Source organism: Curcuma longa, chromosome 11 (assembly GCF_044706935.1).
Source record: "Curcuma longa cultivar G26 ecotype Majalengka, Jawa Barat chromosome 11, ITB_CL_G26_1.1, whole genome shotgun sequence".
Classification (NCBI taxonomy): Eukaryota; Viridiplantae; Streptophyta; class Magnoliopsida; order Zingiberales; family Zingiberaceae; genus Curcuma; species Curcuma longa.
The window spans coordinates 22,789,449-22,815,319 of NC_133871.1; the positions used below are offsets into that span (position 1 = coordinate 22,789,449).

Below are 25,871 nucleotides of genomic sequence, written 5' to 3' on the forward strand. Positions count from 1 at the left end.
ATTTTTTATACATGTTATCAATATATTATCATAAATATTAATATTAATATTATTAATTTAATTTAATTTAAAAATAAATTAAATCAAAATAATATAATAAATATTAAACTGATTATATTTTATTCTCTATAATTTATTATAAAATCCTAAATTATATTAAATTATATTTTATACTTGATTAAATAACTTAATCAAATATATCCAAAATATTAGATCTAACAGGCCACGCCCTATTGTTCACAACAGATTAATCCTAAAAGTATTCGTCTCATTTGAAATTCTAAGTCTAATCCTTTTTTTGCTCTTTAAATGTTTTATCATTACACCATAATGGAATAACACGTCGTTTAAGGGAATATTTTTAACTTCAAACTAGGAGCAAAGCCTGATCATATGTACTAGACTGCTGCCTTGACTCCAATGGCGACCAGATGAGTTTTTCACGGCGTAGAGATTATTTCACAATTGCAAATCACTGAACTTGAGACCATAAATTTGTCATTTGAAACGACAGGATCTAACAAAAGACACTAAAGCTGCTTTAAGATCATCTAAAGATATCAGATTGTAATAGAAAAAAAAAAAAAAAAAAACTAAGCCACTAACTCCCTAGCAAGGAAAGGAATCAGTAGACATACCTATGGGCTATGGCAACGAACGTGTATTTCTCATTGATAATCCTTTTTGCCAATCTACTTAGCCATTGTAACTGTAATCTAGAAAAAAGCAGTCAGAATGTACACAGACAAAGTTCAAGGAGATAGATTAGATACAAATACTGTTTTGTCCTAATGTGTGAAAAGAAGTAGATATTGCATAGTAATTCTTCCGCCGCTCTTTACATTGCTCCGAAACTTCTTGTAGTTTTCTATCTTGCTACTTCTCGAAAAGAATCAAGTTTCTCATCAACAGCATTGTGCTGTTCTGGGATGGCAGCTGCATTACCAGTGGTCAAGCACCCATTGCACTCTGGATTAGGCTCAGTGACCCTTGTCACAATCTTTGGGGAGGTCTCGCAAGAAGTATCATTGATAAAACTAGGATTCTCTGTACAATTTTTAGCAGAGAAGGGCAAATCGTTTGGCACATAGGTAACTTCAGCAGAAATTGAAGCTCCTGGTAGCTGCTGAGTTTGAGGAAAATGTACAGATCCTGGCGGAATGAAGACTCCAGTGCCTGGAACAGGAAGTCGAGGAGCAATTGGGTGTCTTGGAGGAGCTGCCACGGTCCACCCAGAATTTGCATTAGGTATCGAGGTGGGCAATGGGTAAGGAAGAACTGGAGCAGCAACCACCGGGCCAGCCACAAACAGCTGTTGAACACCATTAGGAGGAGAAATGGTTTGAGGGGCTGGCTGAGCTTGTACCAAACCATTAGCAGGTATGACCCCATATTGCTTACGACTTAATGGATAACGCGAAAAGCTTGATGAACTGGAGATAGAACCATCTGATGGAAGAGTCTTCTTTGGTCGAAATTTTCCGAAAGTTAACAGTATTCGTGACTTTGTAAGGGAAGGGATAGCACGTTTAGCTAGATCTGCACTTTTCCCATGCATCACAACAAGAGACCTGGAATAGATAGAAAAGGTGAGAATTCTATGATGACAGCTCAAGTAAATAGTACATAATTTTGAAGAGAATGGTACGAGATGAGCTTTTTCATCAAATTGCTGAACTACTTTGCTTCAACTTTATACTTCGTTGAATTACTGAACTCATAATCTTTGAAAAGCACACAGATGCAAAGGAAGAAAACAACTTTTGCAAACTTCCGATTATTTATGTTTGTTGCAGAAATGAAATATAATTGTATTGAATGAGGTGGAACTTAGTTTCTTAATAATAGTGGAATAATCAAAAACCATGCCCCTTGATAAAATTCAGATCTAATAAAAGACCATGCCCATGCAACAATATACAGAGCTGTCCATTGTTACAGAACCTAGAAAAAACGTTTAACCAAATTTATCCAAAAAAAAACAACCTTAGTTAATTTATGACTAAAACCTATTAGGTTTCAGTATCAGCTAAAATTATTAGTATGCAGTCAAGTATGATTAGCGGAGTCAACAGGGCACACATATGAGAAGTATAGCTCAGATAAAATGAGGAAACAAAATTAAGATAACAGACGACAAAGACAATAATAGTTAGAGAACTTCAATCAATTGGAAGTAAAAGGTGAGAGAATGAGGATGACTTCGAGTTGAACAAAATGAAAAGAGAAAAAAATATGGTGAGGGCATCATTATTAATAAATACTACTTCACAAATAAGATTCATCTAGTCAACTCCAATAGTCGGGGATAATAATTGTTCTTGTAGCTGTCGAAAAGTATACACTTTCGTAATAAAAACTAAACAAAGTCTTAATTCTTAAAAGTTTAAAAATTATATAAAAATAATAATTTTTATTGCCGTATTCCATTGCATGGACATATAATGCCACGTAGCCAATTATCTACCACCTGTACTCGTAAGAAAATTAGTGTTCCTGAGGCTGCCCAAAAAAGAGGTTCCTCAAAATCTTTTCTCAGAAAAATAAATCAGTCGTACTACCAAATATAATATTTTTAATTCTGCCGCCAGTCCCTGACAACTTGACGGCTTTATACAATCTCGATAGAAGAGATTTTACTCGATATATCCCTCTAAAGAACTTGTCCCGCATAAACAATGAACCTAAATGAGCTCAATGCAGGAGATCTAAAATAGGAAATTACTTCATGTCTTAGTTGTCAAGAAAATTATCTAGTAAGATACTGCCAGACTATATAGGTGCCCATTTTGTGGTGTGTGACGATCATTGATACCAAGACACAAGATTTCTAACTCTTCCTTTTTCCTCACTCCCAAATATATTGTCACACTTAAACATTTCTTATAAAAAAAGGAGAGAAAGAACTACTTTTCATGGTTAAATTTGCTGGTAGTAAATATTGTATTGCTTTTGTTATGAAGGGATAATTACATATATACAGAGGACTCAATGTAAAAATACTAAAGGCTTAATTTACCACCCAGAGAGCAGAGGAAAGGAGAAGAGAGTAGAGAAGAGGGAGCAAAAACTCCATCATCCCCATTTACTCGTCTTTCTAGAGGAGAGGAAAGGAGAAATTGCAACCTTGCCTCATTCACAACCTCATCGAGCTCGCCTATTACCTCACTGACTAGACACACTCACTCGTGACACTGGCCCATGCCCTGAACTAAGCTAACCAGGAAGGGTAAATAGGGAATTTCCTCTTAATTCCCAGGAGAAGAAAGCATCTGCCCAATTTGGGTGTTGAAATCTCTTTGGGGAGAGCATTTTGGATTTTGAGGGAGAGCTTTTCAGAAGTGAAGCTCTCCTCTCCTCCCCTAAGCATTTTACCGGAATGAATAGATCATAAATATAAAATAGTAATGTGGGATTACATCCACTTTTCTTGCAAGTCATCATGCCACCATTTTGACAAAATAAATAATTCAAGTGATTGGCACCAGGAGGCATTCAAACTAGTTTCCAAGTAGAGGCCAACTGAAGAATACCTCTTTGGAAAATCCTATAAGTTTGGGTGAGGTGAATACGAAATTGCTCATGTTGTAAGGAGATAATTACACGACTCAGAGCCCTAAACCTAAGGTACTAATGTGGAAGAAAACCCACTAAGCTGAACAACCCTATTGACTTACCTCTGACATTTATCATAGAATTTTAAAACATAGAAACCAAATCCAATAATTTCAATCATTTAAGAAATGACAATAAAAAACTCAAACTCGCAAATTAGGAAAACTAGTGAGAAAAAACATACCCTGGTGTGATGTTGAGCTTCAGAGAACCATTGTAGTCTCCCCTATGATCTGAGCCCATTGTTCGGCCATATACAATGTCACAATCAGTCAAAAATAAATTACAAATTGGCCTACCATACCAAGATGGCCATGTGTGAGGTAGTGAATAATCCCCCTTTATGATAAGAACAAATGTCAGCTAACTCAAACAAATTCACAAAGAACATAACATAAATAAATAAATAAAAACTTACCTCGTTGAAAAAGTCAATCAAGCAGAAATCGGGTTTAACTGGCAAAACTTGCCGCTGAACCAAGCAGTCAAAGATACTATCAAGCAGGCTAGGAATGGCCTCTATCTTCCTCTCTAGAAAATAGTATTTGCACTATCAAGGATTTATATACATTTGAAGAGAATAAATACTAAAATGTGTTTTTAATAATTACCTCCAGAGGTCAGAATTGTATTTTCATCTTCTATAGCTTCTTCGTTAACGAGAACACCTAGCTGAATCATCTCTCTACCATGCCCCTTCATTGGTCTTTTCAGTGTTACAAGTGTTTGCCCTGTTTTTTAATGATAGCATGTAAAAAATGGAAATGATATTGGTTTTATTTCTAAAATGTTCTTGAACTAATTTTCAATTTTTTCCTTAAAAGAAAAGTTCCTTTAGAAGAAAATAAAATAAAACAAAACCCAGCAAATGCTTTATCCAACACATGACAATGATGTGAACCTAAAAGAAGAAAGTAGTCCAGTGGATAGATAAATAGTTATCCATGGAAGTCAAAAAAAAAAACTGAACTAATACTGCATAAGCTGTTACCTTCTCTTATCAGTCAATGCTATTTATGTTATGCCAATGTAGTGAAGAAAGCATTACATAAGATCATTGTGAAAGAAGACCTCATAAGCAGGTGTTTTAAAAGTGGCCTAGAAGGACCACTTTGGCTGCCTAGGCAACTCAAGCATCTGGTTGGACAGTCCATGGAGTTTAGGGTAAAAAATCAAGTTATACTAAGTGATGGGTTCATTGGTAATAAAAATTAAACCTAAATTTATAATCTGTCACTCGACACCCCACTTCATCCAAACCTACTGCTTCTATTGACACCAAGACTCCCTCTTCATATGACACAGGCCATTTTCCAGCCAATTTCCAGCTAGATTTTCTTTCTTGTCTTATCTAGGTTTGTTCTCTCTCTTCTTTTGTTTCTTTTTCCTCATATATTCATAAACTTCAGCATTTATTTTCAATCCCTTTTTGTATTTCCAGATTTGTTTCTAGTTTCTCCTCTTTTTTCAGCAATTCTCTTTAAGGCCATACTCCTACAACGAGGTACCTTTATCCTCTTCTCCATACTCTTTTTTAGCTTATTTACCTGATCCTCGCAATTAATTTTCCTTTGATATTATCTTATCGGTTTGAATCCATTAAAACTCTACAACAAGAACGATTTACATACTGTGCTGTGCAAAGTTTGTGGGAACACAACCACGGAAGGAATATATAGATTTAAGCAACATCTAGGTCATATTAAAAGTAACAGTGTGGCTTGTTAAAAGGTGACCTCTGAAGCTAAGAAGATTTGCCTTGAATACATAACGCCAAAGAAAGAGTATGCCTACCTGGAAGTTCTCCTCTGTGGCCAGCTGCTCTCATTTCATTAGCTAATGAAACAAGTTCAGTGACTTCTGAGCTATCCAGAAAATTCTCATAAAGTTTGAGTCCCTCAACTACATTTACCTACAAAATTTTATAAGGTAACCTAATAAATAAATTGTACCATATCAATTCTCACAATCATAGGAAGCAGTTGAATGCAACAACAGTTTGTTTATATAGAAGAGCATACCATCATGCCATCACTTGTTTCTCTGGCCAGGAATTCTTTTGGAGTTGATATTACTTTCAGAATTCCATGTTGATCTGAAGTCATAATTGTCTTGTCTGTTGCAAAATCATTCCCAAGTAGCCAAACATTGAAATTAATGCAAAAGAAAAAAGTCCAAATTTAAAATCAAACTAAAAGCAAATTAAGCAAGGTAGAAACACAGGTGTTGATATTGGTAAAGGCATACTCATAGAAAGTTAAACAGCACTACTATCATTCAGATCCCTGAAATGTAATGCTAGACAGCAAACGTTCCTAAATTTAGCAAGAACATCCACTAGCAATTCATTGCTAATGGAACATAAGATACTGTTGGTACATTTCCAGATTGAATGAACAATCCTCCCATCTGGTACACATTCCGTCTAGAGTGTACTCAATTTGTCAATGATGGATGAAACCCTGAGGAGGAATCAGTTAAAGAAAATTAATTTAAATAGAGTGGAAGTTCAACAGTCTATTGGGAGAAAGTTTTGCCATTCGTGACCTAAAGGTCCAAAATCCATCTGACCAATCCAGCTTTACCAATCTAAGATGATCGATGAGTCTCTTCCAATTCGAGAACTTCTAACCCACTGAGGGATTGTAGAGGATTGAAATGTATTGTAAAAACTTATGACCCCTAGGGATTCTATGCAAAATAATACTCCCTAATCCCAACATGATATCAAAATCATCCCTCCTCTGTCATCACGATTAGTGGTTCTGGCTCCCCAGCGGAGTAGTAGATCTCTCACAGCAGCAACAATCTGCCTCACACCTCACATAGAACTAGTCCATCAGTTATGAACCTTGGCAACAAAAAACAAAAGGGACCCTCCAAACACCCCATTGAAAGGAAAAGGAAAGGCTATAGAGAAGTGTCAAGCCTAGATCCCCAAGAAACGAGAGTAGAAGCCCCACTCTCCTTTAGTCAACCATCTGCAAAATGATCAGGAAAAGTAATAAAATATCGCAATTAAGAAAATTGGAGACCTAGAGAATCAATCCTAACATGACAGAAGCTAGCTCCTACCTTGTGATTATTCTTATGAAACTAAAGGACTCTTAATTGAGCCTCAGAGACTTAATACTAAATTGGAAAAGCATCATTGATGTTTTGCACTCATAAAAATTGAAATTTTATATCACTAAATGGCCAATTCCTTGAGACCAAGAACCTTCAAGCAAATTGCAGTACCTCGCCCAAAAAGAGTCTCTTGATAAGACACCCTTTAGAAAGCATGCAATACGACCACTAATCATAGGGCATTTAGTGGTCCATCTATTGAGAATAACAATCCTTCAAAAGTAGCTCTAATTAAAACCTAAAGGTGTCACCATTTCTTCTATAAAAAAGCTAACAAGAAAAGTAAATCCTTCACATCATGCATCCTAGAAAATATTATAAGCATAGTACATTTGGCACTTTGTAATGAACATGATGCAGAAGGAACAAAAATGGTGTCCTACATCTGACACTAGATATAAGAATGTGAAGAATAAAGCATTCTAATAGGTGTCACAGCACATGGAAGACTATCTCACAACTCAAGATATAGAACTCCATATAAAAGAACCTATCTATACTCAGATTCAATATAAGTGGGATCCAATAATCTGAGAACAAGATTCAAATAAAAAATAAAAGCACAGATGAAGTCTCACAAGAACCTATCTAGACTCAGATTCAAACTAATTGGTTTGCCCATGTAACAATCAACATGCAGATCGAATTCTGCATATCTTGGCATATGCATTTTTCATCGTGTGTAGGATGAAACTTTGTTATCACGTACATAACAGAATCTTGACATTATATTTCAGTGACCAATGAAATTAAATTAGTTAAAACCTACAAAAGAAGAAAAAGGAATCAATTTATACCATGAGAAATTAATTGAACTTCCTAAAAAGTTAATTTAGATCATGTAAATTTAGTTGTACAATGTGACCACTCTTTCATCAAAAATGCATGCAGTACATAATACAACGCACATATGCTGTTTAATGAATTTTTTTATTATTTAAAAAAACATACCTCCACAATCAGAATCTTGATTACCATGCGCACAACCAACTTCCGACTTATTATCACTGGTTCCAAATGCATTCTTTCCATCCTTCAGGCAAGAGTTGTCCTCTGAGCTATGTGGATTGCAGTTTCCTGAATGCATTTATTTACATATCAATTATAGTTATCCTTGAGCATTCCCATGAATGCATACCAAGATATAAAAAAAAAATTGGAAAACCCAGATGAGTGCAGATATCTGTAAAAAAGCCATGTTAGATATTATCAATTCTGAAATGGAAATCTTCAATTGTAGATGTGACTAAGGTACGAATGACAGCGTGGAATGCTCATTCTTGAAATTGTTTATACTTGACATCTAATAAGTGTTTTCCTAATATGTGTCATTGATATAAGATTATACATTTCTAGCAAAAGACACTCCTAATCTGAAAGGCTGAAAGACTCACCATCCTTTTCATTGAGAGGCAAGGAATCCTTGACCGATGACATCTGCACATTGTTGTGGTTTATGTCTTTGATTGTGTCATCATTCTTCTCCAAATTTCCAACTTCAGATACAACCGTGCAGGAAGCCGGACATGCACGACTCTCTCGAACCCCACTGAAACGATGGCCGTATCGATGCCCAAAACCGGATTTCCTCCCATCCTTCTCCTTCAGACCGTAAGAATACCTCTGCGTTGTCTGCTGTTGTTGCCTCCACTCCACCTGCTGCAGTGCGTAGCCAACATCCACAACCGGAAAATACTGCTGCATGTGGAGGATGTTCGTCCAGTGGAATCGCCGCTGGTGGATGCAGGCCGCAACGTGGTCGTACTCCCCAGGCTCGCCAGTAACCCTGAGGTGATTGAGCAAGAGATCAACGATCGCATTAGAAGCCGCGAATTCCCCCCGCATCCACGAGATGAACCCGTCCCTCTCGTCCACAAACCACTGCCTTGGAGCCTCGTTCCCGCCGCCACCACCCACTGGGAATTGCAATGGATCCACCGGCACCACCACCGCATTACCGGAAACTGCCGCCATAACTAATGGCCACTAGTTCAGCGCTCCGAGATCCAACCCCTTTCACCTCGAAATTCCCACTAAAAAAATTCGGTGGAAGAAGCAACCAACAATAATTAAGGCAAAAATCAAACACAATCTCCGATCCTGGATACCGAAAGAGATCGCGACGCTTCCACAGCGCGGAAGGATAAAGAAAGTTGCCGATTCTCACCGGCAAACTGTATTAACTCCAAACACGACTTAGAAACTTTTAATAAATAAATTCTTGACTGCGTTAGATCGAAAATCAGAATCCGAGACAATGCAGCTAATAAAAATCAGATCTTTTGACGCAATTAATTTTCATATGAGGCATCAAAACAATAGATTTGTGGATCGGAGAATATCAAAGAGCAAGCAAGAGGAAGAAGCTTCTTCCTCTGGATGCCAATCTCGGACAAAATGAATTGGAGAACTATTTAGATTTGAAGATTAACGAGTGAGCGATCTGGATGGCACGGGAGGGGAAGCTTAGGGTTTAGAGATTGGCTTTGTGCCGCCCTCTCTCCCTCTCCTCTGCGTAGAACCAACTTGCGCCGCACTCCTCTCTTTCTGTGCGATGAAATTCTTATCATTATTTAATTTATAAAAAATTTCTATAATTATTTTATTAATTTTTTTATTTATACAATGAATATGTAATTAAATAATTCAAATTATTAGCGAACAAAACAAACAAAAATATATTTTGATTATTATTTGTACGAACAGAATTTCACTGATTTAATTTGTGACTTTCCCACATATTTATTAATTGTGAACAAGAATTCGATTAAATTAAATTTCAAATTTTTATTTAATTATTTTAAAATTGTATTTTTTTTAAAAAATAATTATTTTAATTAATTCAATTTAATTTTAATTTTAAAATTTTTAATTCAATTAAATCAAATAAATTGAATCTTAAATCTCTAAATTAAAATTTCTTAAATCCTTAAATTCTTAATTCTAAATTAACAGAAGAAAGTTAAAATTTAATAAAAATATATAATTATTAAAAATTTGATTATTCCGATTTTTAATTAAATTAATTAATATTTTATCAATTTAATTTATTTAATTTTTATTAAAAATTTAATTGATTTGATTAATTAAAAATTTAATTTTAATTAAATTAAATTAAATTTCAAATCGATTGCTCAACCTAACTCTAGTCTCGTCTCGTTGCCGAGTCAATGTTCAACTTCAGATCCTGGAATAAAGATTCGCCTCAAAGTTATTTATAGAGTGAGTAAAAATTCAGTTAAACTGAATAAATCGATTGAACCGATCGAATTTAAAAATTCAGTTTGATTATTTCAGAATTTTGATTATTTTTTTAAAAAAATTAATTAATTCGGTTTCGATTTCAATTTTAAAATTTCTTATTCGATTAAACCGAATAAACTGAATTAATCAAAATAAAAAAATAATTTATAAGTTTTTAATTAAATAAATTTATAAATCCTTAACTAATTGATAAATTTTTTATAATATTTAAATAATTTAATTATTTCGATTAATTCAGTAAAAAAACCTGAATTAATAAGTCTTTTATCAATTTGATTTATTTATTTTTTATTTAAAAATTCGATCGATTCGGTTAGTTTTAAAAAATTTAGTTTAATTCAATTTTAATTAATTTAATTCAATTTAATTTTAATCAAATATTCCCCCCTAATTATTTATGCCTGATGTGAAAAAGCACGATTGAATGGCGATACCTGTCACGGTTCAATTTTTGACTAAATTATGACAAACCAGCTCGGGTCAAGCCCGACGCCAACTCAGCACGACTCCAAGTCCGATTTTCATGACTAGAGTAGATAAAAAATAATTAATGAAAAATACACAAATATGTCACAAGTTTTAAAATTATTCTTAAATCTACACAATCTAAAACTTATTAACTTATTAAAAAGTTGATAAGTTTTACTATATCAAATTATTAGATTGATTTAGTAAGTTTTAAAAGTTATAAAATACTCATAAAAAAAACTAAGATTTGAATACTAGTCTAATATTAAAATAGTTTCAACTTTGATCAAATCAATTAACTAACTTGAAAGAAGAGCCTAAATATCTAACACAAGGGGAAAAAAGTTGAACATAAGAATTTTTGCGATTGCTTAAAATTTTAATTTGCGTATACGATATTAACTAAATATTCATAGAGACTAGAGGTGCTAATAACAATACCTTAGTTCTTAAGAGAAATCTTAAGATACCCATGTTGTTCTGAGTCGGTATAACTTGATCTAAAAGATTAAGATCTGATCCGATTAGATGACACATTAGATGAAAGACTTGACTCCAGAATTGATTAGCTTGGTCCCACTCCCCGACTTCATTTCACGCTCCCACTCTTAATCCTGGAAAGGTGATCGAATCCTGACTCGACAATCGATGCAAATTGGGATCCAATACCCGACTTGACAATCGGCGCAGATAAGGATCCAATACCTGACTTGACAACCAACGCAGATCGGGATCCAATATCCGACCCGACATCCAGCTCAGCTCTAGTTCCCACACTCGACTTCTCTTAAAGTTCGATTCCAGTTCAACACTCAACTCTGCGCTCCACCTATTCAGTGCCCTATGTTGCACTCAACTGATTTTGCTCACTTCATTTCCTCATTTAGCTTGGCAGACCGTCACTAGAAAAACACATGTAATAATATGGTATCTTGGGTAGCTCATCCACCCGATTAATACAATATGATAGTGCAGTCTAGTGTCATATCTGACAGATTCTTCATTACTGTGACCGTGATGGGATGTTCTCCTTATCGACAATGGAACATCTCCCTTAACAAGATCTTCACTAATGGGATATTCTCCTTAATCCAGATAGGACGGCTTCCTCTTTCATAAGTATATATAACTCCCTCGTCTCTTGCGATGCAGGTACTCAGAACTTAAAAAATATTTCTGTCTACATTCTTGCATTTTTCTTCTCCATCTCTATGCTAGAATCTGACTTGAGCGTTGAACCAGGATATATCTGACTTTCATTCTCACCCTCTATTTTCTTCTTACAGTTCAGAGCTTGGTGCACGCCATAGTCCATCGTCCTCTTCCTTAGTACCATTTTGATCTACCAGTCAGGTGTCAGACGCCTCATTTACGATCTCAAACAGGAACACATATGATTTGATCAAAATAGACCCACAAAACAAGCTCGAACAGCTTGACCAGATGATACAAATATGCATGCCATCTAAACAATGTGAATCTAACTAGCATTGCAAATAAATTTGCTATACAGCACCAAAAAGAATCCTGCCAAGTGCCTGAAACTCTCGAAGACAAGGCTCAAAGGACTGCTGCTCCCAAAGAACTGAGGCCATTTCGCCTACCGCGGCTGCTGCGATACTTGAATTTTGCTTCACCTGACGGAAGGAAATTCTTTGCTTCAGGGCCAATGGCACACTCATCTGGCGGCGATGGGTAGCGGACGCGATCATGGCAGTAGGAGTAGGTCATGTGCTTCCTTCGGAACATCGCCATTGCAGTTCTTTCATCAGTGGTTGACGATCTTATGGAATCATAAGCTGCAACATCAGACCCATGGCAAAGCGTTCTATGATCCATAGTGTTCCCGTCAAGAACTCCGCTGGGCGTACACGTCACCTCCTCAGATGTACTGTGCGGGAAAAAGGGTTGAACCTAGCTTCTGATCGCCGGAGACCTGCAACCACAGACACCGTGAGAGGGCTGGCCGGCGGGACCGGCGAGACCACTCCGATGCTTAAGTCAGCGACGGCAGGAGAGCAAAATGAGAGTAGAAGGAGTGAAGCAAAGATGAGAACATACCTGGCCCCTTCACAGGGGTCACCTTATATAAGGGAGAGGATATCCGTACCCTGGACGCAGTAAGGGGAACCTTACTGTGCGGGTACTTCCTGTACGGGTGAGGAATGGTGCCCTTTAATGTCGGGGACACCTTGTTGTCAGAAGTGTACGTCCGGCGGCGCGTTGCCATACCTCGCGGCATGCTGGTCAGCTAGAGTAGTTCTGGGACAAGGAATGGAGTGGTCAGTAGTAGGGCGTACGATTCGGCCCCGACTCCCTGGGTCGGGTCGGGGCTGCTGCTCAATCGGGCCATCTGGGTCGGTGAGTCGGCATGCCAGCCACTCGGCGTATCTGGGAGTCGGTGAGTCGAGTATGCCAGCCACTCGGGCCAGTCGGTGAGTCGAGCATGCCAGGTGGGAGTCGGTGAGTCGAGTATGCCAGCCACTCGGCGTATCTGGGAGTCGGTGAGTCGAGTATGCCAGCCACTCGGCGTATCTGGGAGTCGGTGAGTCGAGTATGCCGGCCACTCGGCGTATCTGGGAGTGGGAGTCGGTATGCCAGCCACTCGGCGTATCTGGGAGTCGGTGAGTCGAGTATGCCGGCCACTCGGCGTATCTGGGAGTCGGCCTGGTAAGATTATTCATCTCCTCGGCGGGCCCACTGGGCTGTCGGGCTTAGGTGAAGAGCCTCTAGGCCGCTACCCGGGAACCTGGATCCGGGCCTCAGTGCTTCGGCCGACTGTCCTTGGATAGTTGACTCGACTCGGTCATGTCTCTCGGTCGGGTCCCGACCCGTATCCTTACGACCGTAACACATAGGGTTGACAGAGCAGCCATGGAGCACGAGGTCTGTCAATTTGGCTACGTATGGGGCATACTTGTAGTTGACCTTGTACCGTCCCCCCAAAGTAGCCCAGGTGGAGCCATCCCAGATCGTCGCATACAGGGACATGGGCTTTGAAGGGAATTCCCCGCCCATGGCTTCAGTCCTCACAACCTCTCTAATGGCGATGTTGTCGACGTAAAATCTGCCCAAATGTGAATTGTATCGAGTGAAGCACCAAGGATTAGAGATGCAGCAGTAGTTTCACTGACAGTAGATATGGTTTGATAGATTTAGCCTTACATGATCCTCTGGTGGCTCCAAAGGATGGAGTACTGGTGGAAGTCCTCTGTGGGATCGAACCAAAGCCCATATCTCTCTTCCCTTCCGACGGCGGTGCTCCCGTTCCCATAAACGTTGGTCTGCACTCTCCATTCCCTCCCTCTTATGTTCCCCAAGAACTCAAAGTCTACTTCATCGTGTGTCTTCTCGAATAAATCTCCATTTGACAGCTGCGTTCACGGACAGCTTGTTAGAGACCTTACGGAATCCAACGGAGTTTGTCACAACGAAAATCCAAGGGAGCAAAATAGCTTTCAAACAGGGCAGACAAATCAGACAAATACAAATGGATCTTGTGGAGAAAGAAGCGTACATAGAAGGCGACAACAACTCCGGCAGCATAGTCGGAGGGAAGCTTGATGGAGGCGCTGAAGAACCCATGCAAATAGAGGTCTTGCGACGCAAATCCAGCACCTAAACCAAGGTCAAGGACGACATTATTGTGCATCTGTTTAATTTCTTCACGGACAAGTAGAGGAGCAGGAAGAAAAACGCAGAGAGACGGAGTACCTGTTCTCTGGTCGAGAGAGAGATGGACGGTCCTGCCGTCGCCGTGAAGCATGAGATTGGAGTCTCCGAAGAGCTGCGTGTAGCCTTCCTCAAAGGAGAGGGTAGCGAGGTTACCCAACGGCAGGAGAGAAGTAGCCTCGCCAGAGACGAACAGAGCTGTAGATAACAAGAGGAAGAAGCGGAACGAAGGATACGATGAGGCAGCAGCCATTTCTTCGTCTCACAGCTCCTCTATCCTTCGATCGACCTCTGCACCTCTCTATCTATCTCTGAACTCCTCTCTGTGTCAGTGATCTAAACTATTCTAAAGGCGCAGAAGCACTTCCTTCTTCTATCCTAATTATGGAATTGGACTACTGGAGAGAGAGCAGTCGAGGCCAAATCCGAATTGTTTATGATCAGATTATCAAGATAAAGATAAAATTTTTGGATGAGATCAGTGAGCTGTGTGCCGCATCGCTGCCTGCTCTGTTCTCTTCTGCTGCGCACTCGTTCCCATCGATTCACATGCGCAGAGTGGCAGGCGAGAGGTGCCCGTGCCCCGGTCCTACCGCCCACAAACCGACGACAGAATCCAAGCAGAAGTCAAGGAGCCATTGGATTTGGCCCGCAGAGCAGTGCACGGAAAAAAAAACAACTGCGGGAAAAGAAGTGATGGTGCGCCTTTCCTGGTGCAACTTGAGCCCCCAATTGGCTTTGGAGCTGGAGCACTATCCAAGTTCCTCTCAAGTTTAATAACGACAGTTCGTCTCAGGTTTAGAATAACAATTGTAGATCAAAGGAACATAAAATGCATGTGCTAACACAAATACCTATGTTATCTGAAAAACAAGAGGACAAAATACCCAAAACTTAACTGTAGGTGGTGCTTTTGCTCTATGAATTATACTCTAGTCACGACACGTCACATTATATTTGGCATTGCAATTAAATTTTATTATTACCGGAAAATTCATCACTGTCTATTGGCATTTATTATGCATCAAAAGTTTATCGTGAATTCGTATTGATGCGTTTCATGAACCCAGAGCATTGCCTCGATTAAACAAAACACTCTCCAACGAAAGGCAATACTGGCAAAGATGAAAGAGTGAAGGAAGCTGATTAACGATGTGTCAAAGCCACAGTAGAACGATATACAGTCCAAGTCATTAGGGCATTCACAATGGAATATTTGGAGGGAATATTAAAGCTCCAAACTTCAAATTTCTCCCATTGGAAGGAATGGAGACAGAGATATTAGAAATCACTTTACTTTTTGCTCGGTGATTTTTTTAAAAAAAAATCATAAATTTAAAAGTTAACAAAGGTAAGTTGTAGCACAGCACAAGCGTGAGTGGGTGGCCCTGCAGTAGGGGCCACCTCTGCGGTAGATTTCTTTATTTTTTTAATTTAATTTTTTCCCATCATTAAAAAATCATTATATATTTAAAAATTTAAAGATCAATTATTTTATTAGTTTAGAGGCTCAATAAGTGATTACGTTTGACAAAATTATTTGATTGTATGAAGGGTAAAGTATACATGACAATTATACTTGATGGGTCACATTTTCTATTTATGGATATGACATACCTTTTTTTTTAAATATCAGATTTAGTAATGATATCAATGTACTCAATGAATCGTCTATTTTTAATGATATTTTAAAAAGAAATACATCAAAGATTAATTTTATTATGAACGGTATCCACCTATATAAAAGAGAAGAAGAGAGCTTTATTTTTTCCATCCAAAAAGAATGAAATTAAAAAAAGACAAGAGACTCAAAAAAAAAAATGTAAAGCAGACAGTTATCTGTTCCAAAAAGTTAAACAATTATAAGAGGTCCAGAGCAATATTGGTTAGGGAACATCAAAAAAATCATATATGTGTGTATTATTTTACACAACAAAATTATGAAGAATGAAAATCATGCAATATCAATTTAGTTTAGAAGAACAAAATTCCATGAACTCTCCAAATATAAATAAAAATTCTTAAATTCATCTTAATCTCTTCAATTTTTAATTTTCATTTCCCATGGCAACACCTAACATAATTTTCTAATCTATAAAATATTTAATTATTTTAATTTTAAATTTATAAAATATTTATATTTACTATTTTTAAAATATGCATATCTTATAATATATTGTTTATGTTTAAATAAAATATTAATATTAAATTAGTTATATTGAATAATTTATATGTAGATAAATATTAAGTAAAAAATATTCATGGATAAATTATAGGTAAAATATATTAAATTAAAGAATTAAAAATATAATTAATTTATTTAAATATAAAATTAGAGGTAAATTAATAAACTAACAAATGAAATCTATAAATATTTAATTAGTAGGATATTTAATTATAAAATTTAAAAATCAGTAAATATTTAATAGATAAGATGAAATAAATATTTAATTTATGATATATTTCATTGTGAAATTTAGAATGTTTAAGCAATAAGATATTAGACATATGCAGCCAAACCAAACACCCCAAATAACAAAAGGAATCAGGAATAATTACATGAATCAGCATTCCAACATCATCACAATCTAAGAACGTGTTGATAGAAGCAGATGGAGAGAAAATCAGGAACATTCTGCCTAATCACACGAAGAAAGAAAAATAGCTTCATCTCAAGCAATCACCGGAATCAAAAACTAGAACGGCATCTAGGCCACATTTCATGTTTCATGTTCATAGAAAAGACCTAGGATTCAGTCATTTGAGGATCATCCCTCCTTGATTATTAGTCACTGCTAACTTCTATGCTGTTGTTGCTGTTATGTTGCACTCGGCTCAGGGATTTAAGTCTTGATGTCTGAATTACCTTCATACGGGCAACAACCTCAGTCATTGAAGGTCGATTATCAGGATGCTGAGCAGTGCAGTCCACAGCAAGCTGCAGAAACTGCACCATATCCTCCTCCAAGGTTTGGTGCCTCAGCAGCTCAGGATCAAACACCTCAGTTGCCCATTCCTCTGGCACAATTGACTGGACCCACCTTGGGAGATCAATGCCTTCGTCATTGAGGGCTTGAGCAGGGGCCTTCCCTGTGAGCAGCTCCATTAGTAGCACGCCAAAGCTGTACACATCAGCCTTTTGAGAAATCATGCGAGCATCAATGACCTCTGGCGCACGGTAACCAACGATGCGGGTAGAAAAGAATGATGGACCTGCAAGAAGAGCGAGGCCATGGTCGGACACATGGGCTTCATAGGACTTGGTGAGCAGGATGTTGGAGGACTTAATATCGCCATGCCAAGTAGAAGGTCCAGTTGATTGAATGTATTCAATGCCATAGGCTGCTGCAAGGGCAATACCGGTCCTTGTCTCCCAGCTGAGAGGTGTTATGCCAGATACCCTGTAACCTGTGAAATTGTTCCAGTAATGAAGCAATCAGAAAGGGTCAGCAAAGTCAGACAGTACAGAAGAAACATCCGATAAATTCAGCATAAAACAAGTTTGCAGATAAACCGATCAAAATCTTACAGACTTGCACAACTTGGATTAACATAGCTGAGGATTATGAAAAGAGCACTCAAACATAATGCAGGACTTTATTTAGGTCTGCATGGGAATCCAGAACTAAGAAAATGCAGGACTTTTAATGTGCATAAATCATTCTGATAAAGGTAGCTGGAAAAATAGTACCTGTGGACTCCATGTAACATTATATTCTTTCCAAATGATACCGGTCCAATACCAAAAAGAACCACAAGTATCAACAAACTGTTATCAATTGTAATCATATCAACAGAAGCAAAATCCAAAAATCATGCTTTTCAATTTTGATCTTATACCGATTGATTTCCTTAACTCACTTGCCTAAAATTAAAAACTAAAAACATCATGATTGAAATGCAAAAAAATTTACTAATAAATCTCCTAGAAACTAATCTACTTGAAGGAAACTCTCCCACATATTCATTTTTATAATAATCTTCATCAACCAATAAAAACCATATCTATCCAGTAAATCTAGAGAAACAGAATTTAGAAATCAATATTTGAATTGAGATTAACAGTAAAACAGCACAAACAGTAAAAAACCATTATAAAATAGCATACATAGACACATTGTAAAGACTAAAGCGTGAATAATAGCGCAACTGAAGTGTATACTTGAAAAAACCTTGCCTTTGATCAGATCAAGCAATAAGAACAGAAAGGTAATGAAAAAGCACAGGGAGAGTGCAATGCTTCAAACTAAAATATAGGGAAAACAGTAGGATAAATAACTACAGTTGCACAGCAGTAGCAATGCAGCATGCTTTTCCAGTTAGAATTTGGAAGAATAATTATCTATAAGTTAAAATGAAGCACATTGTCGATGAAATACCCAAATGGTTAGTTCTGATTTCAGAAGGGTTGGAAAAAAAAATGGTTACCATGCAAGAGAGCGGAGAGGCTTCCCAGGGGCATGTAATCATACACCAGTAGCTTCTCATCCTTGCTGTAGTAGTACGCTCGTAGCGGCACTAAGTTAGGGTGGTCGATCGCCCTGATGACCTCCACCTTCTCACGGAACTCCTCCTCTGTCAAAGTCACATCTTTGAGCCTCTTCACCGCCACTGTTATCCCCATCTCCAGCACCGCCTTGTATGTCGTCCCAAACGTCCCCTTTCCCAGCACCTCTGCCGACGCCCTCAGCAAATCCTCTAGATCGAACGTTGCCCTAGCACCGCTGAAGAAGACCAGCTTTTTTCCCCCTGCAATTATCGCAGTTGGTGCCGGTCGAATGTTTGACTGGCCGCTCCCTCCGACCCCTAATTGGTTGTCCTGTTCTAACGCTGATACGGCCTCCTCTGGCTGCTTTACCCTCGTCTCCACCGCATCCAGCGAACTCGTCCTGCTCTTGCCGCTCATACGGCAGAGAAGTACCAACAAGATGAGGAGAATCAGGATGAAAGCCGCAGACCCGATTGCGATCCCAGCGATGGCACCGCCCGAAAGCTTGTTCTTTCCCTTTCCAGCCCCAGCCCCATTATCACGCTCATCAGGACCGGAGGCAGCGGATGGAGGAATCTCGTTTGGACACGGCTGAAGCGGTCTTCCGCAGAGCCCTGTGGACAAGAATGAACTCGAAGGAAACTTGCGAAACCTTGAGGGAATCGTTGCATTCAGAGGATTGAACGACACATTGAACTGTGAGAGGTTGAGGAGGTCGAAAGGAGGAATGCTCCCGCTGAGCCGATTGTTCTCTAGGTAAAGGGTTCCAAGCCGCGTAAGGTTGTTGAGTTCTTGCGGGATTTGTCCTGAAAGCTGGTTCCCTGCGAGGTTAAGCCGGATGAGGTTCCTGACCGAGCCGAGAGCAGGAGGGATACTACCGGAGAATCGGTTGTGCTGCAGGTAGAGATTGCGGAGCTCAGGGAGTCCGGTGAGGTCGGACGGTAGGGCGCCAGAGAGCGCATTGTAGCGGAGGCTAAGCGTGCGGAGAGCGGAGAGGTTTCGGACAGCGGCGACCGGGAAGGGGCCGATGAGTCCGACGCCGGGTAGCCGCAGTGCCGTGACGCGGCCGGAGCCGCACTCGACGCCCTGCCACGTGCAAGGGGAGCGCGACGCGTTCCATGTAAGCACGAAGCGTCCGACGGCGGCGCGGAGGGCAAGCAGAGCGGCGCCGTCCGCCGCCAGATCCGGCGCTCCGCCAGGCCACAATGCCGTAAAAAGGAAGAAAGAGAAGGCGGCGGCGAAGAGGATTCGCCGGGAAGCCATGCGAGCCGGAGGCTGCTGCTAGCAGTAAATGCTATGTCCCTCTCATGCTTCACTCACTCTCACTCCCTCCTTCCCTTCCCTGCCGCCATAAACCCTAGAACTCAGCTCGTCCGCCAAAGAAATCCGCTGGTAGTAATAATAATTTTTGGAAGGAAAGAGAAAAACAAAAAAAAAAAAAAAAGAAGGAAAACAAAATTTCAAAGAAACCCTACATTAATTGCCTAATTGCAACGTGGATAGCAATGGCAGCTCAAATTTAAACAAACGTATAGCTTTGCTTTGTGGTTATACAACACCAATTTTAATACAAATGGCATTCAAATAAACAACTTTGTTGTCTCTTCTGATTTTCTTTTTAGCTCTGAAATAGCACCAAAGTCGCTTGGGGAAATCATGTAACGCTCCATTTTATCTAAGCCACCAAATGCACTTTTTTTCTTCTTCTTATTCTATTTATTCCAAGTATATCCATCAATTTAGTTAATTTTATCAATCTATTTTAAAATAAATAGATGAATTAATCCGCTTAGATTCGTAATCCACATGGATTGACTTGAGACGGACTTGAATTGACTCATAGATTCAAAAAATTTATTTATTTATTTTAAATTTAAAAATTTTAAAATTAACTAATTTAAATTAATTTAAATTAAAATTTTTAATAACTTTTAAATTCATTTTTTTTTAAAGGCTGATTTTCCGTCTAACTCTATAATCCCTTTTGGATTGAATTAAAGATTTTCTAATATAATAAACTCTTCCCCTCCAATAAATTTTTAATAGATTGATAGCTTTAATTCCAACAGCACGTAAACTAATTAAGAAGAGTCATGATGTGATGGTCGTATCTTGTCTGTTCCCTCTTGAGGAATCAATTTACGTCTACTCATTTGCTAACTTTATTTAAAAATTATAGTACATGTGATAATCATTTTTAATTTAAATGTACTAAGTACAGCAGATGCATTATTATTCTTATTAAATTGTATATGACATATACAAATTGGGTTGAGCCATTTATAATTTGATCCGTTTAAGCCAAGCTCGGCATGGGTCCGAAGTCAGGTCAAGTAAAAATATGAAAAAAAAATATAAAACTAATTTCTCCTTTTGTTTAACACATTCACGATCATGATTGCGACAGTGATTGCCGCTTTTTATTTATTTATTTATTATTTTTTAAATCATCACATTTTTTTATATATTTTTTATTAAATCTCATTATAATTTTCCATCTAAATTATGAATTAATTGAACATTTTATATATATATTTTTATCAAACCCTTATTTTTTACCAATATATTAAATCTCACTAAGAACTACCTGACATGACGCGGTAGGCGAGGGTTAGGCGAGCTTGGCCAGGGCATCCACCCAATCTAATTAATTAATCCCAATGCAAAGGCGCAAAGGCTAAGAAAAGCAAAAAGGATTCACGGCTTTTCAACCAAAAAAGGAAACTGGATTTACTCTCCCTTATCTCCGGCTTCTGTTCCGTCGACTGTCACCCACTGCTCACCAGCAAACCACAAACGGTGTAGAGTCTACTCCACGCCTCCACGGGCGATAAAGCAGCGGAGTAGCATGATCCGATGCTTTGGTCAGTTTCGCTCGATGTGAATCCCTAACCCCCAACTCCCTACTCCCGCCTACGAACTTTGTGACCGATCAATTAATGAAGCGATGCCGATCGATGCAGCCTTGGCCTGGTTGCTCCACGGCTCTGATGGCCCTCCTCGGCATTTATGCTCTGCTTCTTCCCAACTAACGCCATTAATGATGCTGCGGTCAGCGTCGAGCACGCCGTGACCTCTTTAAATCCTCGCCAGCGCTCCCGGCTCCGTTGAACGCCTAGTCTGATTGCACCTGCAGCAGACAGACAGAGAGACAGAATGCCGACGGCGCCGTTGCCGCAGTTCACCAGCTCTGTCAAGCTCAAGTACGTCAAGCTCGGCTATCAGTACCTGGTGAACAACTTCGTGACGCTTCTACTGTTGCCGGTGATGGCCGCTGTGTCGTTGGAGCTCGTCCACCGGGGACCGGGCGAGATGGTGAAGCTATGGGAGTCCCTCCACGTCGACCTCATCCACGTCCTGTGCTACCTCTTCGCGGTCGTGTTCGCGTCCACCGTGTACTTCATGTCGCGTCCTCGACCGGTGTACCTGGTGGACTATGCCTGCTTCAAGCCGCCGGCGACGTGCCGCGTGCCCTTCTCGACGTTCATGGAGCACGCGCGGCTGATCTACCCGAACGAGAAGAGCGTGCGGTTCCAAATGCGGATCCTGGAGCGGTCGGGGCTGGGCGAGGAGACGTGCCTGCCGCCAGCCAACCACTACCTCCCGCCCAAGCCCACCATGGAGGCGTCGCGCGCCGAGGCCCAGCTGGTCATCTTCTCCGCCATCGACGACCTGGTCCAGAAGACGGGGCTAAAGCCCAAGGACATCGACATCCTTATCGTCAACTGCAGCCTCTTCTCGCCCACGCCTTCTCTTTCCGCCATGATCATCAACAAGTATAAGCTCCGCAGCAACATCCGGAGCTTCAACCTCTCCGGAATGGGCTGCAGCGCCGGCCTCATATCCATCGACCTCGCCCGCGACCTCTTACAGGTCTTTTGCTAATTGATTGTGGTACATCCACGAATTGGTTGACCAATATGATAGAATTGCAGGCACATCCAAGCTCAAAGGCTCTGGTCATCTCCACCGAGATCATCACGCCCAACTTCTACCCTGGCAACGAGCGGGCGATGCTGCTTCCCAACTGCCTGTTCCGCATGGGCGCCGCCGCGATCCTTCTGTCAAACCGACGCCGCGACGCGCGACGGGCCAAGTACCGGCTGGTGCACGTGCTGCGCACGCACAAGGGTGCCGAAGACCGCGCGTACCGGTGCGTATACGAGGAGGAGGACTCCGAGGGTTACTCCGGCATCAACCTCTCCAAGGATTTGATGTCCATCGCCGGCGACGCCCTCAAGTCCAACATCACCACCCTCGGCCCGCTGGTGCTGCCCATGTCGGAGCAGCTCCTCTTCTTCCTGACGCTGGTTGGGAGGAAGCTGATCAACCCCAAGTGGAAACCCTACATCCCGGACTTCAAGCAGGCGTTCGAGCACTTCTGCATCCACGCCGGCGGGCGGGCGGTGATCGACGAGCTGCAGAAGAACTTGGACCTGTCGGCGCAGCACGTGGAGGCGTCGCGGATGACGCTGCACCGGTTCGGAAACACCTCCAGCAGCTCGCTGTGGTACGAACTCAACTACATCGAGTCCAAGGGGCGGATGCGGCGCGGCGACCGCGTGTGGCAGATCGCCTTCGGCAGCGGCTTCAAGTGCAACAGCGCGGTATGGAAGTGCATGCGCACCGTGAAGACGCCGGTCGACGGGCCCTGGTCCGACTGCATCCACCGATACCCAGTCCACATCCCCGAGGTGGTCAAGCTCTGAACCAGTAGTGATGCCGTCACCATCACCATGTACTGAATAAAACATAACTGAAGCCACTCTTAAAAGCAAAGATTGTCTACCTGGATGCTATACAAGTTTTGATAGCATTCATTTTAAAATATTTTATTAGCTTTTCTTAATAAAGTATGCATATTTTCATTTTTTATTATCTTAGGTATTTTATTAATGACAGGTGCTTTTGACTTTGTTCTGCATGCCTACCAGAAGCCACTTTATGAGTAAGCTCTCAAGCTTTTGTTTCATCAAGGCCTCGAGGTTGAGATGGTCAAGTGCTCTTTGTCGTGCAGTGTGATACAATCCCTCAATACTGTTCTTCAGTTCCAGTTCCTTGGCTTGCCAAGTTACTTTTGATTGATGTTCCACCTTTTAAAATTCACTCTCAGAGTTCTTATTTTCTATGCTCACTTAGCAGCTGAATTGATTCCCATGGATTGGTTGTTTCCAACATGAGCCAGTTCTAAAACTGCTTCATTATAAAGCAGATGTTGAAGGTCGTGAATGTGCTATGCCATCTCTAAACGCATGACTGAGGTAGAACAAATTTAAGGACGTACAAAGCGCAGAACAAAATTTATAAACATCGAACAAATTGAAGAACAAAAAGGTAAGATCATAAAAGTAGCATAATCTTGGTTCAACAAAGCATAAATCAGATAATACACAGACTAGATCCAGCTAAGGGTTAGTGTTGAAGATATACACAATAGATAAACATCAGGAAAGCAACGGACTTGAAGAGGAAATCAGAAATAAACAGTGTTGGAGGTTCAGAACACATAAAGGTGAATCTTTGTTTTTAACACGGTAATTTAATTCTTGATAGAATTCTCGAGAACCAACCTCAAGCGACGGGCCAAAACATTCATCTCGGCAAGCCGCAGCTCACTCCATCTCTTCTCCAGATTGCTCTTGTCTGATGTGCATGGACACCTTCCACTCCTGAAGACATGCATCAAATACGTCAAAGAAAATTTTTGCAAGCGAAGGACTAGTGGCGACTTTGACAACGGATGCCTCGTTGCCACAGGAGCCAGGTGACGGCTCCACGTCCGCCTCCTCCTTGATATCCTTTTCTTCTGTTACAACGGGATAGAATGCTGTGTTCACGGCGACGCCATCGGTAGCGTAAGCTACGTTTCCATGAGTCAAGGCAGGAGCAGGGGGAGGAGGAGGCAGCGTTTGGGAAGGCGTGAAGGTGGAGATCGGCATCGGAGGAGGAAGAGGAGCGGCAGCGGGTAAGGCCTCGGGGCGGGCCTGGCCAGAGGGGACGCGGTAGTTGGGGCGGCGGCGCTTGTTCCCACTGCTACCGGAGGCGAGGGCATCTGTAGACGTGTAGGGGGACGAGGCGGCATAAGATGGGTGCCAGAGGCGGGTGCAAAGATGGAACACGTCGCGGTCGTGGGGGGCGACGCGGGCTGGGTCCTGGCCACGGGCAATGCGGCCGGACATGATGCGGAACTTCTTGCGCAGGCGTCGCAGCTTTTCGGAGAGCTGCGAGCGGGTGAAGGGCTGCTGCATGGACTCGGAGAAGCGGTCGAAAAAGATGTTGAGGTCGCGGGGGAAGACCAGGCCCTGCGACCAGCATCCAAGGAGGCCCTGCAGGAACCGGATCTCGTCGGATTCCGACCAGACGCGCTGGAACCGAAATGGCGGGGCAGCGACAATGCCAGCGGCGGGACGGGCGTCTACGGAGGCGGCGTTGGCTTCCTCCGCTTCGTCGAAGCCATTCTCGTCGTCGTCGAAGGAGGGGTCGAGTGGATCGGAGGAGGATGAGGGCTTAGCGAGGGTGTCGAGGAAGGGAAGGGGTGTCTTCTTGCGCTTGATTGGGAGTTTGCGCGGGGGAGCGGCGGCCGATGGATCAAGATGGATCGTGGTCGTGGTCGAAGTAGCCATGGACGAAGGATTCAGGGCTGGATCGATCGGATCTCTGTCCTGGTGGGTGCAGTTGGTGGGTTGGGGTTAGGGTTGGATTCCTCGACGAGGCGAGGCGGCGAATTAAGATCGAGCACGGCTGGTTCTGAATCTGAAAGGGAACAAAAAGAGGGATGGATTAGGGTTGCGGTTGTTGTGACCGCTGGGCTGGCGATGCCCTCGTAATCGTTCATGGGTTGCCCATGCGATCGGTTCGGGCAGAGCGCCTTCTCAAATTTATTATTTTATTAGTTTTATTAATTATAAAAAGGACACCCGACTCATTTTTAATACTTAAATTATTTTTCTTTATTCGATCAATCTAAATGCATAAAAGTTAAATGATCTATATCAACTACAATACTTAATTATTATAATAAATTATTAATCAACACCTACGCATATTATGATAATTAAAAATCATAATTGATATTAAGATATTACCTATATCATAATAATCATAATTTATAACTTCTATAATATGTTATTAACTATTTGTACATAAGTGAAATTCTAATCTAATCAAATCAACATTACTTTGCATCAAATCTAGGATGCTATAAGAAATTTATTCATGATGATTTGAATATTTT

At 40.7% G+C, this 25,871-nt stretch overlaps 4 protein-coding genes and 1 pseudogene across 4 annotated transcripts; 1 reads left to right on the forward strand and 4 right to left on the reverse strand.

The window, feature by feature from the left end:
* Nucleotides 1–662: 662 nt before the first annotated feature.
* LOC141839284 (RNA demethylase ALKBH10B-like) lies at nt 663–9,267 on the reverse strand. The gene is made up of 8 exons (XM_074726998.1): nt 8,139–9,267; nt 7,696–7,821; nt 5,637–5,731; nt 5,410–5,527; nt 4,227–4,346; nt 4,034–4,146; nt 3,800–3,954; nt 663–1,571 (listed from the first exon to the last, which is right to left on the reverse strand). Exons 1-8 carry the CDS (start codon nt 8,716–8,718, stop codon nt 869–871), a joined length of 2,010 nt encoding a protein of 669 aa, XP_074583099.1. The 5' UTR covers nt 8,719–9,267; the 3' UTR covers nt 663–868.
* Nucleotides 9,268–11,853: 2,586 nt separating this feature from the next.
* LOC141841688 (putative xyloglucan endotransglucosylase/hydrolase protein 28) lies at nt 11,854–14,550 on the reverse strand. The gene is made up of 5 exons (XM_074729869.1): nt 14,191–14,550; nt 13,994–14,094; nt 13,642–13,850; nt 13,329–13,543; nt 11,854–12,332 (listed from the first exon to the last, which is right to left on the reverse strand). Exons 1-5 carry the CDS (start codon nt 14,399–14,401, stop codon nt 12,037–12,039), a joined length of 1,032 nt encoding a protein of 343 aa, XP_074585970.1. The 5' UTR covers nt 14,402–14,550; the 3' UTR covers nt 11,854–12,036.
* A 2,154-nt stretch (nt 14,551–16,704) lies between these two features.
* On the reverse strand, nt 16,705–20,003 carry LOC141841681 (putative inactive receptor kinase At1g48480). Its single transcript, XM_074729864.1, has 2 exons — nt 18,577–20,003; nt 16,705–17,556 (listed from the first exon to the last, which is right to left on the reverse strand). The coding sequence occupies exons 1-2, from the start codon at nt 19,898–19,900 to the stop codon at nt 16,934–16,936; spliced, it is 1,947 nt and encodes a 648-aa protein (XP_074585965.1). The 5' UTR covers nt 19,901–20,003; the 3' UTR covers nt 16,705–16,933.
* Nucleotides 20,004–21,732: 1,729 nt separating this feature from the next.
* On the forward strand, nt 21,733–23,515 carry LOC141841682 (3-ketoacyl-CoA synthase 6-like). Its single transcript, XM_074729865.1, has 2 exons — nt 21,733–22,510; nt 22,573–23,515. Exons 1-2 carry the CDS (start codon nt 21,794–21,796, stop codon nt 23,344–23,346), a joined length of 1,491 nt encoding a protein of 496 aa, XP_074585966.1. The 5' UTR covers nt 21,733–21,793; the 3' UTR covers nt 23,347–23,515.
* A 520-nt stretch (nt 23,516–24,035) lies between these two features.
* On the reverse strand, nt 24,036–25,324 carry LOC141841685 (uncharacterized; annotated as a pseudogene).
* Nucleotides 25,325–25,871: the final 547 nt, after the last annotated feature.